This window comes from Cajanus cajan, chromosome 2, assembly GCF_000230855.2.
Source record: "Cajanus cajan strain Asha chromosome 2, NIPB_CcT2T_4, whole genome shotgun sequence".
NCBI lineage: Eukaryota > Viridiplantae > Streptophyta > Magnoliopsida > Fabales > Fabaceae > Cajanus > Cajanus cajan.
Window position 1 is genome coordinate 56788533 of NC_138518.1, and position 18225 is coordinate 56806757.

The window sequence follows — 18225 nt, forward strand, 5'->3', positions numbered from 1 at the left end:
CAACTCATTTGTGTTGTAGAAGATCTCCTAATTGAAATGTGCGACGATGCATATAATTGTTGTATTATGCATATCATGTGTTGATTTAGTTGTGTTGTACATATGCAGTGTTGACATGTGATGAAATATATTGATGTGTTGAAATAGTAGTTGTTGATGTTGTGTTGTTTAAGTTGATATTATGTTGTAGTAGATTGGGTTATTTATGTTGATAGTGTTGAATGTATTGTAGAGCTAGATGTTGGTCAAATAATAGATGTGATGAGGTACCATGTTGCTTATATTTTGTGTTGTATATGTTGTTTTATTTGAACTCTATCTCACTCTTGCGTGTTTTCCATGTAGTTTGGACAACAATGATCATAAATGGTATAAGAGTATATTAGAGCTAGATGTAAGGTGTTGTATTGAGAAGGCCATCATGTGATGGTGAAGTCATTTATATTTTGGTGTTACTACTAAGTGGAACTTTGCATACGAGTTGTTTGATCAATAACTTAGGTTGTATAGTTTTTTATACTATATTACTATATCTATATTGTATATATTTGTATAGTTGCTTTACATTTATATGCATGATATATAGTAGACATTCACATATCTGTAAATATATATATATATATATATATATATATATATATAATTCTAAGTTATTATTCCACTACTAGTTGTTAAGTCATTAAGTGTAAAGACTATGGTGGGTCGTTACACTCATGGTTTAATATGTCCACACACATCATTATCAAAATGATGTGGTTGAAAGAAAACATAGGCATATTGTTGAAATGGGTCTAACTTTAATATCTCAAGCTTCTTTTCCCATGAAGTATTAGGATCATGTTTTTCATACAATTGTATATATTATAAATAAGCTTCATTCTGTGTATCATAACCAAGCTATACCATATCAAACCATTTATATAACAAAAGTTCTAATTTTACATTTCTCAAGGTCTTTGGATGTGCTTGTTTTCCTTTTCTTCAACCATATAACACCCACAAATTATAGTTCAAGTTTTCTTAGTGTAGTTTTTTAGGATACTCTCATTCTCATAAAGGATACAAATGCTTGGATAATAACGGAAAGATATTCATTTCCAAATATGTTTTTTTTTAACGAACAAAGGTTTCCTTACCAATCTATATCAAAACCTACTATATCTAATTAGTTACCTTTATTTGCTTATCCTCTTATATGCTCCTCAATCACAATATCACCTGATTCATCCTACATCCCAAGTTCCTCCATTACAGTTATGCCTAACTCACCCACTTCAACACTCATAAAGCAATCTACCCTTAGATTCACCCACTACAACTACCTCCATTAAAACAATGACCTCTCCTCTACCACCTAGGAGTACTCATCCTATGAAAACATGTGTAAAGTTAGGCATTGTTAAACCTTGGTTGCACCCAACTCTTCTCCTCACTATTGTTAACCAACATCAGCAACTCAGGCTCTTGCCTCACCATTTTGGAAATCTATTATGCAAACTGAATATGATGTTTTAATAGCTAATAAAATCTGGACTTCAATTCCCTTACCTCCTAATATATTTATTGTAGGATGCAAATGGGTCTTTAGAATCAAAGAAAATTCAGATGGCATAATGAACAAGTACAAAGCTAGGCTTGTTGCAAACGATTTTCATGAAAAAATTGATTGTGATTACAAAAATCTTTTTCACCAACTATGAAACATATTACAATTTGAATCATGTTGACTTTAGCTCTTACTAATAACTGGCCTATCAAGCAGATTGATATTAATAATGTTTTCCTCAATGGCTACTTGGAAAAAGACATTTATATGGTTCAACCTCCAGGTTTTGAGGTTTCTGATATAAGCCTTGTTTGTAAGCTACAAAAGGCAATTTATGGTTTAAAACAAGCTCCCTAAGCCTAGTATGAGCAACGAACAAACACTATTCTTTGATTTGGATTTGTTCCAAGCTAATGTGACCATTCTTTACTTCCACTCCTCTTGCTTTAGAAGCTTTCTTAGATACTGATTGAGATATGATGTAGATGATTGTAGAAGTACTTTAGGTGCATGTTTATATTCCTTGGTCCTAACCTCATCTCTTGGTGGTCCAAAAAGCAAACTCTTGTTGCTAGATCAACTACTAAAGTTGAATACAAAAGTCTAGCAATGGTTGTTTCTAAAGTTCTAAGGGTTCAATCTCTTCTTCATGAGCTATAAATTAGTGTTCCTACACCAAACCTATATTATGACAATCAAAGCACTATTATTTTGAGTCATAATCCTATTTTGCACTCCATAACGAAGCATATGGAACTATATATATTTTGTGCGTGAAAGGTTCTTAACAAGTCATTAATTATCTTTTATGTTCCTACTCAAGCTCATGTTATTGATATTCTTACTAAGCCTTTTGCAAAGACTCGACTCAGTTTTCTTAAAGACAAACTTAGGATTCTGAGTTCCTCACAATCCTGAGTTTGTGGGCGAGTAATAGAGTAATAGAACTCTTCTCTATTTTGTTGTAAGTTGTCTAGTGTTTTGCCAACGCAACATTAGTTTTTTATTTGTTGTAAGATGTTTGGTGTTTTGCCAACTCAGCATTAGTTTGTTAGTGTTTGTATAAGTTGATTGGTGTTTTGCCAGCTCGACATTAGTTTGTTAAGAGTTTAACTTTCTCTATGTGCCTCCTTTGTACTATATGTACTAGTCTCTTTGTTTATGAGATCAGAACAATATATGAAAATAAAAGTTTTCAGAAACTCTCTCTCTCTCAATTTCTTATATTACTGTAGTTAGTAAATAATGAGATATGCAATTGTTTGTAAGAAAGAAAAAAAAATCTTGCCTCTTAATGTTTATTTTTTAAAATAAAATAAAAATAATGAAGTGAGTGATTATTATAAAAGTGAATGATAATTATTAAAAAAATAATTTTTATTTTTTTAATAATTAAAGAGTATAATAATCCAACAAATATAAAGATTAAAAATAATTATTAAAGGAGTATCTCTTTAATATATTAGTATAAATAATTGATAAATACTAAATGAATTAATTAAAGATGATTAGTCAAATTTTAAAACAAAATTAATTATCAACTAGTGAATATTTAAAAAAAAATACCACATAAGTGGTTTGGAATGTAAACAAATTCTAAATGAGAATCTATATGCTTTTTTTCTTTCCTTTTCAAATTGCATAAAAACTTCATGACTTGAATATGATTAAATTTTCTATATTGATTTTAAATAGTAAGAAATTATATCTTTACAGCAGAAACTATTATATATACATATATATATATATATATATATATATATATATAATTATTTTTCATAATTTATTATGCTAGGTCTAAAAATAAATTCTATTCGTCTCTGATAAGATAATCTTGGGATACAAGCGGATTTAAATTACTTTATTATTATTGCTATTAATCACACTATTTTTCATTATATTGATTAAAACGATCTTAATATTATCACATTAAGATAATAATAAAATTTGACACACGTACTGATCAAAATTTGATTTTTGGTATAGAAAATACTTTATTAAGTAAATGAAACTGATTAGTAATTTATACGCCTCGAAAGGATTCCATTGTTGGTTAGATAATACTAAACACAAAAATATTAGAGTTAATCACCTATACACTACCAGTGTAAAAATTTTTATAAAGTTTTTTATATTAACAACTAATCATTCTTTTAAAATTACTTATTTTATTATTATTTCTTTAAATAAGTAACTGACATGACACTATTTTAAAAAAAATGGTTGGTTGTCAGTGTAAAGTTTTTTTACACTAACTATGTATAGGTGATTAACTCAAAAATATTATGACATAAAAACATATAATTTTCATTTGAGTTAATTTCTTTAAAACAGCTTGAGTTTTGTGAGAGATTACATCTGTTTTTTTTTTCTTCACATTTCTAGTGACATGTCTTATAGAAAGATACTGTACAATAGAAATAAATGTTAGTGTTATGTTTTTTTTAAATAATTAAAAAACTTAGTGTAAAAGATTGAAAAAATAAGAATTTTATTTATAATTTTGCAATAAATCAGATATGTTAATGTAATTTACTCTTTTTATTTTTAAATCATTACTACTTTAGTTTTAAAGTTCATTGTCGTATGATTGAATACAACTTCTTCAAAAACAACTCTTACAAAATTGATATGTCAAATTTCGTGCTCATGGTAAAAGAAACTGTCGTGTGTGCATAGTCAATAATTAATTTCTTATGATTTTATGATACAATTACTTTTTATATATATTTGGGTATGAAATTAGGTCACACTTCCCGTATTAAGACCGTCTAATTATTACAAAATTTATAAAGTATAATGAACATTTAATAAATATTATCAATATAAAAAAAAATAAGTTGCAAAATACTGAAAATAATTTTTTTATTTATACTGAAAAAGAAAATAAGAGAATGATAATAATTTTTTTATATCAAATAATAATAAATGTTTTAAGACACTGGTTAAAGAATAAAACTATTTTTTTATTAAAATACTATTAATGCACTTATACAAAGGTTTTCAATTACTGATGGTAATGTACATGGTTTAGGTTGAGTATTAAAGTGTTTTTTATTTTGTGTGTGAAAATATTATAATACTTACCATTATACCTACATTTAAGAGAACTACATATGTATTTTGACCCATACTCATAAAAATAGTAATTTTAATTCTTGTATCTTTTTAGTTAAGTACCTAACATATGTGTATGTTAGTATTGCACTTTAATTAACTAAGAGAAGTCATGAATATATTCATTAAAAACATAATAACTGCAAAATCAATTAAAATGCTACTCAAAGATACTTTATAAAACATTATAAACATAATTATAATTAAAATATTATAAACATTATAATAACAAATATAAAACCTTCTAAGTCAATCTAATGCTGTAAAAATAATGCACTTTCGATGCAACAATATTATTATGTGAAGTTTCCTACGTTGGCTCAATCATAACTCAAAAATCCATGTGTTTACACAAGGAGTTGAGATTTAGGTGCAAGGTTTTTATTTTATTTTTTAATATATATATATATATATATATATATATATATATATATATATATATATTTGTGTGTATAATTACTTGTTTAGAAATATTGGTAATTAAAACTATATATATATATATATATATATATATATATATATATATATATAATTTTACTAATAATATTTCTAAACAAGCAATCACTTTATACATATTATGGTTGATTTTGCAAGTATTTTTTAATATACATAATTTACATATTATTTTTAAGTTTAAAGTTGAGGATTAAAGATTAATTACAGATTTTTTTTTATAATTCTCAATAATAAAAAAATAATTATTATTATTATAATAAAAAGAAGTTAATTTCTTAACTATATGTATAATAATGTCGTTAAAACACTCATTGATGAAGAAAAACACTCAATAATAAATTTTAAAAAAACAAATACTATCATAATTAATTTGAGTTGAGTTTCAACTTAGAATTAATGCATATAATATGATAATAAAACTTACGGTTGACTGGTGCATTGAATTGAGAAAAGATGCCCTAAAATAGGGTAGATGATCACATGTTGGGGACTTTGTTTTAACCTACCAACAAACTTTATTTAATAGTTATCATATAAAGTAAGGTTAATTTCCAATTTTTGTTTAATGACAACCAACTACACTTTGTTCAAATGTCTTTTTCTTGCCCTTATTGCTCCCAATTGTTGCTTTTCTCTCACATATCCAAGTGCTATATATGTTTTTCAATTTAAAATCCCTAATTTTAATATCCATCAAGTATAATATTTAATTCAAAAGATCAAGTTAGATGAAAGTTTTCAATATAAGGGGCCAAAATCTGTGGTGCCATTTTTGCAATACAGTTTGGAAATGACAATAACCCATGTACATCCTTCAGTGGGGACTTCATGTCCACAATCAACATTAATTATAATATATTATGTTTTTTTAATTTAAAAATAAGTATTTTTAAATAAGTGTTTTTTAAAAAGTAATCCTTTTAGAAGCAAATTATTTCTTTAAAAAATAAGAAAAAAATTTAAATAAACACATCAAAGAAAAAAAATTATATCTATTTAATTTAAAAGATTATTTTTTTAAAATTATATATAAAAAAAGACACTATATAGCATGAAAGGTACTAAGCTTATAATATTCATCATTATGATATATTACTTTGTGCATTATTTTTTCCGGTTCAATATTTTGTGCATTTACTTCTCTACAGCAAATGCATATATATATTCGCAAAAGTACTAAATTACTATAGTAGATAGTCAAGAGTAATCATACACTGACATGCAAAAACATTATTTTCTTTATTTATATAAATCTATCATATCATTTTTATATTTTAAATTTCTCTTTGTTTTCTATATTTTTCTCTCTTACAATTATATAAATTATTATAAGAATATCATTTTTCCTTTAATCAAAATTATTTCCTGCAATTAGTTTCTCCCATATGTTAATTTACCACCAATCAAGCATGTAATTAACTAATATGAGATTGTTTCAACTTAATTAATATCTCAAATTTAAATCTTATAAATATAATTGTATTAAATATTCATATATAAACTATAAATGTTTCTATTCTACTTGAACAAAATTGATCTAGTGAAAATTAATCCATGTAATATAGGAAAAAAAATATAAGTGCATATATATTAGTATATAAATGCTATAAGTTCATAGTAACGATTTAATTTGTTAGATGAAGACAGATTTAATGAAGACTAATGAATGCAAATTGATGAATAGGTGATAGAGTAGTTATTGAGTGATGGTAAGAGATTTGTAGACTTCATTTTTAACAATATTTAGTTGCTTCAGATCCTAAAAGGGAGGGAGTGTCCTTTAGGAACTGTTGACTTATTATATGAACATAACGAAAACCAATGGTGTGTTTTATTATTGCAACATATATGTATGTCGGAAGGAAGACACATGCTGCCAATAACAATATCATACAACCTTCATTTTTATTAATGGATGTTTAGTCAAATTAGTTTATAAATTAACTGAATTTATAAATTATAAGTTAGGAGTTTTTTTTTACGCTAAGTTAAGAGTTAAAAATTTGAAAACTTATCAAATTTTTATTAATAAATTTAAAATATTTATAAACTAGTGTTGAAATTTTATATTTTAATAAATAATTAATGTGAGCTAATATTGTAAAACAATCATAAATGAGTATGTTCAGCTACTAAATAAAATATGAGTTTAAATGAATAGATGTAATTATAATGAAGTTGGTTAACCCTTTAATTGTAAAAAAGTTATGGTATCTAATATACCAAATCTTTGAAAACTCATACTCCTTTTTTCTCTACCTGAAAAATAAATAAATAAATAAATAAAGTATAGTGTCTGGTTACCTTCATCCATATGTTCATGATTAACTACCGTAAACATTTCAAAATAATTACGAAGAACACTCAAATCGAAAATGACAATGAATCTAAATATTCATTTTAATCTTAATAATCAATTATGTTGAAAATCATAGGGATTTTAGTGAATTATTCTATCATATAGATTTGTAATAAAATGGTTTTCTCATAAAAATAACGAATATTGAAATAAAAATTAAAATTTTCAACAATGATATCGATATCAAAGTGTATTTAACCAGTTTTAACAAATCATGGAAAGTTCGAATTCAAAATAGTGAATTAAATTAATAAGTGACAAGATAAGTCTACACTAGACAATAAGATTTGGAAATTCTTATGTTATTTGATAGTGTAATATAAAGAGGAATAAGATTTGTCTAGTCATTATAGATTGTACTTAATCAAAAGAATTAACTATAAAGAGATATTTTAAAGAGATACTTTTGTCGATAATATCAAAGGACTCTTTTAGGAAAATCATGAGTCTCATTGTTTATTATTATTCAAAGCCACATAAGATGGATGTCAAGATGGTGTTTCTTGTTAATGGAAACATAGATGAAATATATAAAGTGTAATTGAAAAGCTGTGTTTAGAGATCCACATAATAGGTTTGTATAACAATAAAATTCATGTATTGGCTAAAAGAAATTATCTTTCAAGTCATATCACAATCTCATTAAATGATTGTCTCATTTTGCCTCGTGACAAATATTGTAGACAATTGTAAATATAACTAATTCAATGGAGTGAATTTATATAATTTGTAAATATAACTAATTCAATGGGAGTGAATTTATATAATTCAATATTTTACTCCCATCTTCTCTATTTCAAAGTTGACATAAAAAATATCAATAATTTTCTTTAGTTATTAAATATTTAAAATTATTTTTTAAATTATTAAATAATATCTAATACTATTTTTTAAAAAACCATTAACTATTTAAAAATTGACTAATATTTAGTTTTATAAAATTAAATCTTAATATATATATATATATATATATATATATATTAAAATAAATTTTATCAATAGTGAAAATTAAATTGCCCTATCAATAATAGGAATTTAAAATTTTAAAAAAATTGAATTAACTTGTCCAGATAAAATATTTAAAGAATGATAGCAATTGGAATTAAAGTAATTTAAAATTTAAAAGTTTAAAATTCTTTGAATTTCTAAAATTTTTCATTCAAACACACCATAAGAGAAATAATTTTAGCCTTTATTATTGCTCGAAAGAATTTAAAAATTCTCAAAATGCATATGTTCCATATGTTTCACCTAAAATAACATACAGAATATGATCATTTAGAAGATACTTGAGCAATTCTACTATGAATCAAAAAAATAATCATTATAATTATTAAAAAGAATAAAAGTACATGTGCTCATATATTAAAGATATGACAATTTAAAGATCATCAAGAACTCTCACTCCAATTTTTTTGATGTCAATATAGTGGGCATCCCACATTTGAGCATAGGATATGGTTGAAGTATTTATGTTACTTGGTTGCACATACTAAAATGTAATGAAATATCACTTAAGTTACATAGTAACAAATGAATCAAACACATCATATTTTATTAACAATCCATAATTTATTACAAAGTCTATTGACATAAATGTTCATTATTGAAGGAAAGAACTCAACACAAATAAATTCTCATAAAATATATAGATAAATTCTATGCTAGTTGGTCCACTAATCAAAAGTTTGACACTAAGATTTTTTATGGCCATGTTAACCGTATGGGTGGTCACTAAGGTTGGGTTAATATAATGAAAGTTTTTATTTATGTTCTATGGTCAACAATATATTGAGTTGCCGTCCTCACCCCCTCAAAAGAAAAGCTAAAATATTTATTAATAATTCAAGAGATACAATTTGAGGAAGAATTATAAAGCCACCTATTACCTTTGTTTGTATTCATTTTTGTGATTAATCATCACAAAGATTTCAAAACAATTTTTGAATAATATTTAGATCAAGACTCAACAACTATATAAGTATTTGTTCTAATTCATAATAATCAAACATGATATAAATTCTAAAGTTTTGGGTGAATTTTATAAGATATAGAATTTATTTGAATACAAGTTTATAAATATTTTTTAGAGTTTTTTTTATTAAAAATAATGAATTTTTTTATCACTAGAAAAAAAATCTAAAAGAAATATTTCTAACTTGCATTCAAATAAACTCATAGACCTATAAAAAAAAATTGGCTTCCACATAAAGAATAAAAAAATATTAAAACAAGGATTAAAATTTTCAACAAGTAACTAATAAATGTAAATGGCATGAAAGGACATACTTAATCATTTGAGATTAAATTTTTAAAAAATAAATTGATAAAAAATTATAATAAAAAATATAAGTAGATTATTAGTTATTTTCATAAATTACTTCGAGTAGCTAATGAAAATAAGTTAGAAGTTAATAAAAATATATTAATGTATTAAACAAGTCATTTATTTTTTTAAGCCTCCTAAAGTCGTAATGACCTGTGTAGTAAAATAATTGATTACAGATTCCACACTTTTGTTTTGGTATGCACATTTTCTAATATTCATACTAAAAGTTACATAAAACTGATTTTTTAATTAGTTGACTGTAAAATATTCTTGTCCATATCTATTAAACTCTTAAACTAATTAAGCAGGATGAACAATTATTGTAGAAAGAAAAATATTTTATTTATTAATGAGAAAATTAATAATCTATAACGATATTAAAGGTGAAAAAATTTGTTTGGTGTGCACATTTTATATTCAATTTTATTCTTATAATTATTTATTTGTAAATTATCCAAAAAAAGACAAACGATCACTTTATTATTCAACGAAAATATCATTTCAGAATTCGAAAGTAATTTGTACTATGAGAATTATATATACCCCATGGTAGGGTAGCAGCTGAATGAAAGAAGCTAGAAGCCCAAATCCATCAAAGGTACTATGTAAAGGGACAAACACCCAAGGTCCACAAACAAAAGTTAAACAAGGGAAGACACCAACTGTCGATTTATCAGTTTCAGTGCTCTTTTATACATATATTAATATTAATTAACTCAAAACATTGAGTTATTATAAAAATGAGAAGTAAATATTAGTTATTAGATTTTATTTAAGAAAAAATAGGTAATGCATCATTATAAAGTAATTTTATACTATCATTTAATGGTAAATTGTTGAGTTTTATAATAAATAAATAAATAATTATACCAACAGCAATATCTGACTGTTAAATGTATAAAACCATTTATTTAAATAATTATGATTCAAAGATAAAGCACACGACTTTTTCAAGTAATCATATGATTACTAACTAACTTTTAATCTTGATCTTCCAACGTGTATATGATTATATGATGATTTTACAATTGAGATACATAATTTTTAAAATGAATTATTTTCGTTACATGTTCCATATATATAAACTTTTTCTTAATTTGATGTAAAGAATGGAAGAACAGGAGGATGAGAGAAAATGCAATATGCAAGACACTTTGGAAGCAGCATAGCCAATGGTAGCAGCTGTGCAAGTGCCTAGTGCTGCTTCTACCTAGGGCCATGCTTTATGCATTCAATGAAAATCAGTGTTTTTACCTGCTAAAGTTTTATGGGAAAACTTAGTACTGGCAAGGCAGTTAAAAATGTATAGGTATCTGACTAAACAACAAATACATTGTGTAATAATTGATCAAACAAGGTAGAATCACGATAAAATGTAATGAAAATAAAAGCATGCCTATTACGCTGTAATTGTAAATAAATTGTTGGTTCAACACTATTGTGTTGAATAATAAAAAAAAAATATTTACTTAATGCTGCTACATAAATTAGAGTTTGGAAAAAAGAAACAAAGTAATGCCTACCAGAGTTTTTTCACACACGCAAAATAATACTGCATGATAATTACTTATTAATTTAATTTGCATAAATGATGTTGACTAATTAATTTAATTTACATAAATGATGTTGACTAATTAATTTAATTTACATAAATGATGTTGACTAATCAGTTCACAAAACCTATCTCTTGGATACCTTAACTCAACAAAATAAAGATATTGTAACTCAAGAAGTGCCACTAATTAAAGGTATTATAAAAACAGTTATTAGAAAACTATACATACAAAATACTAGATAACTCTAGAACAGATTCTAATTCTATAGTGATCTTCACCCTATTAGTAAAACAGAGTAGGTAGAGCGTGACTAAGCTTTATTGATATATTCACAAATACTTGTCAACAAAACTCTCTACTTTTAACATCTAAACCAGTCATTTAGAACCTCAGATCCAATCCTCATATTAAACTAACCATAGCACCGAATTGGATCATTGCATCCCTTAGAAGCAGATTGCTTGGAACCAAATCTCCCCCCTTTCTCAAGGTACTGTTGATGGTATTCTTCTGCCCTGTAGAACTTCTTGGCAGGAAGAATCTCAGTAACAATCTTCCTGTTCAGCTTCTTCTGTCGTTGTTCCAAAGACTCTCTGGCTTCCTTCTCTTGTTCAGGTGTGTAATAGTATATTCCAGACCTATATTGTGTTCCCACATCATTACCCTGCGACACAGGAAGATCAAACTTGTTACTTAGCACCAAAGCCGCATGATGCAACAGCAAACTGCAGGCTGCATCGGCACTTGCAGATCACAGGTTGTCAACATATATTTCAAAGTTCACAGATGCATGCATTTGACGAAGAGAATGAACAGAAGTGGTGTGTTGAAAAGAGCGAATTTAAAAAGCAATGTTTTGAACAGAAATAACGCAAAAAAGACAAGTAAAAAATGTACTAAAAGAATGGAAAATCAGAATAAAGGTTTGTATTGCATAGGTTACTGGGGTGAGAACTCCTATTCTGATAGGAGAATGACACCGAAAGCACCTAAGGATTTGCATGTAAGTTGCCTTAAAAGAAATAGATCATTCCATACCAAACTGTTTTTTCTATATATCGGGTTCGCAATTTACCAGAGGCCCTGAAGTTCAACATAAAAATATGTAAATTGCCCGACTAATAAACAATTAAAAGCTTGTTTTTCTTTTCAAGGAAGAGAATGAACAGAAGTGGTGTGTTGAAAAGAGAGAATTTAAAAAGCAATGTTTTGAACAGAAATAACGCAAAAAAGACAAGTAAAAAATGTACTAAAAGAATGGAAAATCAGAATAAAGGTTTGTATTGCATAGGTTACTGGGGTGAGAACTCCTATTCTGATAGGAGAATGACACCGAAAGCACCTAAGGATTTGCATGTAAGTTGCCTTAAAAGAAATAGATCATTCCATATCAAACTGTTTTTTCTATATATCGGGTTCACAATTTACCAGAGGCCCTGATGTTCAACATAAAATTATGTAAATTGCCCGACTAATAAACAATTAAAAGCTTGTTTTTCTTTTCAAGGAAGAATCATATTAAAATGAAAAATGGACTAGGTAAGGGCATACTTGTTTGTGAAGTAATATCTACAATCAGTAGAAGTCTAGGAACTAATTTAGCAGCTAGTATCACATTATAAACACAAGCAAAAATTAGTATTCGCAATGAACTCTGAAAATGTAATAGGTTGAGCACTCTTGTAATAACGTGTGAACTTTGAAGTAACAGATGTATGGTGTAATGGTTTGTAAAAGTGGAACGAATTACATAGCCAAATACTTCAGAGTAGAAACATCCCACAATTAGCAGAGCAAAGGGGGCAAACAGCTTAAAAATTAGTAATGGACACAAACATCTAGAGATTCCCCACTAATTTGATTTAACCCAATACTGCAGAGTGCGGAGAACTTATCAGAATAGAATTCACAAAACAATACCTCACAGGATGTTTCAACATAAATGCATCTATTAGGCAACATAAAGAATTAGCATCACCTTAAGACAAATTAACCATGACGCAAAAAGAAAATATTACAAGTGATGAACTCTTATAAGTAAGGAGTCGTCAAATAAATCTAAAGAAAGTTTACTTCATAACCTACAAACCCAAACTTGAAATTCAGATCATCTAAGTCTGAATATGAGAGATAAAACAGTAAGAACATGGTATTAATAAGAAGACCAATACAATAAAACATGACAAAGTTTACATTATGACTAAAAAAAACTTCATATTTACCTGTCGATTCAGTGTAGTAGGATCGTGTCTAGACCAGAACACATCAAGCAAAGTCTCGAAGCTACACTCTTTGGGATCATATTGAACCCTTACAACCTCCGAGTGGTGTGTGGTCCCTGAACACACATCCTCATAGCTTGGATTATGTAAATTCCCCTGGCTATAACCAACTTCCGTCTTGGTCACCCCCGATGCCCTCTGGAAGGCCAGCTCAACACCCCAAAAGCAGCCAGCACCAAACTGGGCAAACTGTTGACCTGGTGCTGGTATGTCATCATCTGGTCCTCGAGCAGCAGTTGAATTCGTGTTTTCTGATGCCCTTGGACTACCCAGCCCAACGAGTTTGTTCAACAAGTTCATGGATGACTTGTTGCGAGAAATATTTGGCTGAGTTTGGGGGAAGAAGCAACAACACTTGACAGAAAATTCTGAAAGGAGCTTCGTTTTGTCACGGTTGAGAGACTAGAAGAAAGGAACACACAGAAGGGAACTGGACGTGGCAGTGCACTGCTGCAAGGAGTTTGAATAAAATAAGCACATTTTTCTAGAAGGAGTAACTAAATTAAGAATACCCTTAATAAATCCTCCCGTGACCTATCTCTGTGATAGTCATTTTCCATTTTGCTACCCTCTTGACTCCCACTTCATACACATCTTCCCCATCATCATCATTTTTTAACCCCTCTCCCTTTCACCTCATACCCATGACCAGATTGATTAACCACTTATTCACTAAGGTAAGATAAAGCCATAAACTATTCTAAAACCAGAATTTTACAATTCATAATCCAATCAAACAAAAAAGGAGACTCCAAGCAGCACAATTACATACAGTTAATACCCATTGCGGTAAAATCAATCTAAGTCTAAACCTTCAGAACACCAGACAATTTCAAATAAATAAATAAACAACACTTACATTTCCATACACGCACATGCAAAAGGAAGAGGAGGCTTTCGTATATGACGACATAGGTCATCTATTCAAGTTTCAATTTATACTAAGCACCGATTAGGTTAACAAAAAAGGACTTAAATTATAAAATAATTATTTAGTTTCTGATTTATATTTACATGCATACAGATTACTTGTCTAACTCCAACACATAAATCATAACCTAGTGGCAACATGGCACGATGATAGAAATTGCAATAGAAACACCAAAATAACAAATAGAAGGGGAAAAAATGAAAAGTAGAATTGTAAACAGGGAGAATTGGTGGTGGAAAAGAAGTTAAAGGGAATCCAACATCAACCCTTGAACATGCCTTATTTTCTTCAGATTGGAGGCAAGGGGGAAAGGAGAGAAATTGGAGTGACTGAAAAAAAAGGGTAATTGAAAGAGAGAGAGAGAGAGGGGAAAGACGTACCGAGTAGAGGAGAGAAAGTGAATGGTGTTTGGGAGTGAGAGAAGAGGAAGAAAGTGGAAGTGCCACAAACGAATAAAACCTTCTCTTCCTACTCGCTTACGTTATTGTTGCCGCGTTTATGCTTCAAAAGACAAAAAGCCCCACGCGTTCCTCGTCCAAAATTCCATCAATTCAAGGGTAAGAACGTCAATTTCAAACCCAACGGAGAAACCAAATCAATATTCCATACTTATCCCAAGTCGGTTAGAATGAGATTGAAATCCATCTTTTAAGTAAAAATTTAAATTCCCTCTAAATACCCTTATGATATAAAAAAATTATATTTTCTCTGAAGAATTACTCATAATCTTTTATGTTTTTATATAATTACTAGAGATATGAAGTGACTTCACCCATTTAGTATATATAAAAAATGTAGTTAAGAGAGAAGACTCAACTAAAGGTGAATTAATCATTTTTTGACAGAAAATAGTCATATATAAAGATAGTGAATATTTTGTATTAATAACAATGTTATTAAAAAAATCAATATCTCATTTTTATTTCTTTCTTTTTTAATATTGAAAGTATATTTCATCCAATAACTACCTAATTTGTATTAATAGTGAATATTATTAAAAAGATAGTTAATCAAGTTTAAAATAATAAATATGTTTTGTTTAATTTTTTAGAAATTATTTTATATTATTTCTCTCTTCTATTAATATTTATATCCCTTTACCAATTTGGGTTGATGCGGGTGACGAGGGCTCACTTGCTCAATCAAATGGCTAATGGTCGAATACTTTCTTCTTTGAATGCAAAAAATCACGTTAGGAGGGGATATTTACCTACCTGATGCTTGTCAAACCCCGATATAGATTAGTCTCCATTTGATTTCGTTAAAAAACCTCTTTATTTCTCTTAATCAATAATATGAGTTGTAGAGGTCGAGATTCAAGCTATAAATTTTGGACTTGTAAAGAGAAGTTTTCACTTAGAAGTCCCTAGTTACCCTTTCCCTATTGAGTTTCTTGGATTTGGAAGCGATTAAGGTAAGAGAAACATGTAGATTAATTTTTTTTTGTGTTGTATGCATTGATTGTTATGTTGTTTTGCCCATTGGTGGCCTTTATGTTGAAAATGGATGAATTACATGTTATTGGGTTTGGAGGTTTTGAAGGTTGAAGGTGGATTGATAATTTTCAGTTTGTTAGTTGTTGCATGTGATGTTTGTAATACCCATTTTTTTATTATTATTAATTATCAATGGCATTTTCGTAAATTTTATAAAGGTATAGGGGTATTCTTGTAATTTTATTACTGATGGCATTTTCGCAATTTCAAAAAAATTTAAGGGGTGTTTTGGTAACTTGGAACGGGCCGTTCCAAAAGCAAAACGGGCCGTTCTAAGCTTAAAAATTATACTAACTTTTTTTAGTGAGAACGGGTCCAGAACGGGCCGTTCCAACTGGGAGAACGGGCCGTTCTGACTTTGGAACGAGCCATTCTGGAGGGAGAACGGGCCGTTCCGGAAGGAGAACGGGCCGTTCTGGATGAGTCTCGGAACGGGCCGTTCTGCTTTTTGGGAACGGGCCGTTCCGATTTTGGAACGGGCCGTTCCAGTTTAAAAATTTGCGTATATTTGAAAGATTCGGAACGGGCCGTTCCGAATTCAATACGGGCCGTTCCGGGTGACTCTGGTTGCCTATAAATAGGAGGCAGGGGGTGAAAAAAAATATAACTGGAGAGAAGAGAATTCTAGAGAGAGAAAGAGGAGGGAGAGAGAAAGAAAAAGAGGGGAGGAGAAAAGAAAAGAGGAGAGAGAAAGAGGAATCCAGTAGAGGAGGTTCTGCCAGGGGAGAGAAAAGAGGAGGGAGAGGTGGAGATTCTGCCCGAGTTTCGATCCTTGTTTAAGGAGAGAGGTGGAGATTCTGCCCAAGTTTCGGTTCTTGTTTAAGCAAGAAAGAGGAGAAGGTTCTGCCCGAGTTTCAGTTCAGGTTTATCCAAGTAAGGGTAGTGCTTATAAAATTAATCTAGTATATATGAGCATGATAGGCATAGTATAATTTTAATATGCTATTTTATGTGGAGATTTTCATTTCATATAATATAATTTGGATCAATTGATGGTTGTTTTGGATATTTAATTATTTATATTATTATTATATTGATAAATTGGCATGGTTATGGTTATGTTTAATTATGGAATATGCTATGTGTATGTGGTTTGGAAAAGTAAATAGGACTTAAAGGAGTAAGGTTATGGTATGGATTAGATCTCTTGGTGAGATCAGGATATAATCTTTGGAAAAATATGGAATTTGGGAATCCCATGGTGAGGATTCCAATGTGAAACTTTTCCAAAGGTTATATAATAAACCACTTCAGATGTTAGGTGGATTCTGAAGTACTCCTCTAAGTATTCTATTTGCTACCGGTATGGGTCTAGGCCGAGTCATACCGATGGATGAGGTGGCCCCACCAGGGTTACGTGACGACGTAATCCAACTGTATATTTTCCATGAGAGGTTAGGCGTGGGACATGGGTTGCTGACATGTTTCACCGTATCAACACTTGATTTGGATGGTGTTGAGGCCAACATTTGGTTTGGATGTGTTGGTTACATCATGGATTATACAGTGGTGTGACTTTGTTTTGGATATGGAATATGTATACATATGGTATGGATTGTATACATTGGTTATGGATTATTTTATTATCATAAAATATGTATACATTGGCATGGACGTGTATACATTATATTTTGGGTTGGTCTATATTTAGCTTGAAAATGACTTGTTGGTCTAGATAAATACTGTGGATAAATATTTGTTTAATGATATTTTATTATGATGTACTATGATTGGTTTTATATGTGTTAACCCTTATATTTCCATGATGTGGACTGTGATGATCTCACTATGTGGGGGAGCAGATCAGGTATGAGGCTTTGGGATAACAAGGAGTCTTTTGGATAGCTGCTTTGAGAAATGGCTAGGTTTAGAGCTTGACCAGCACCTAGGGTGTCTTATTTTGATGTTTTCATGACATTGTAATTATATTATCTTTTTGGATTACTGTATAACTTTACTAAGGATGATGACTCTGCTATAGAAGATTATATTATATATTTTGGAAACAATTTATATGTTATTGTATAATTACACTCTAGCGTAGCTGGCTTTTGCTCTATTTTCTTTATTTTATATTATTTTATTTTGGTTGGTTATTGATGTGACGGCCTAGGGTGGGTCGTTACAATGTTTTTGAGGAATTTCAAGTTGTA

The 18225-nt window shown here is 28.8% G+C and overlaps 1 protein-coding gene across 3 annotated transcripts; it reads right to left on the reverse strand.

Annotated features, from left to right (window-relative positions):
* Positions 1 to 11508: 11508 nt before the first annotated feature.
* LOC109811283 (peptide methionine sulfoxide reductase) lies at positions 11509 to 15090 on the reverse strand. Of its 3 annotated transcripts, none has more exons than XM_020374975.3 (3): positions 14957 to 15090; positions 13586 to 14095; positions 11509 to 12027 (listed from the first exon to the last, which is right to left on the reverse strand). In XM_020374975.3, the coding sequence occupies exons 2-3, from the start codon at positions 13943 to 13945 to the stop codon at positions 11776 to 11778; spliced, it is 612 nt and encodes a 203-aa protein (XP_020230564.1). In that variant the 5' UTR covers positions 13946 to 14095; positions 14957 to 15090; the 3' UTR covers positions 11509 to 11775. The 3 variants fall into 3 exon arrangements, with proteins under 3 accessions (XP_020230564.1, XP_020230565.1, XP_082924611.1); XM_020374976.3 differs by having other exon boundaries at positions 13586 to 14092; positions 14957 to 15083; XM_083068485.1 differs by having other exon boundaries at positions 13586 to 14092; positions 14855 to 14962.
* Positions 15091 to 18225: the final 3135 nt, after the last annotated feature.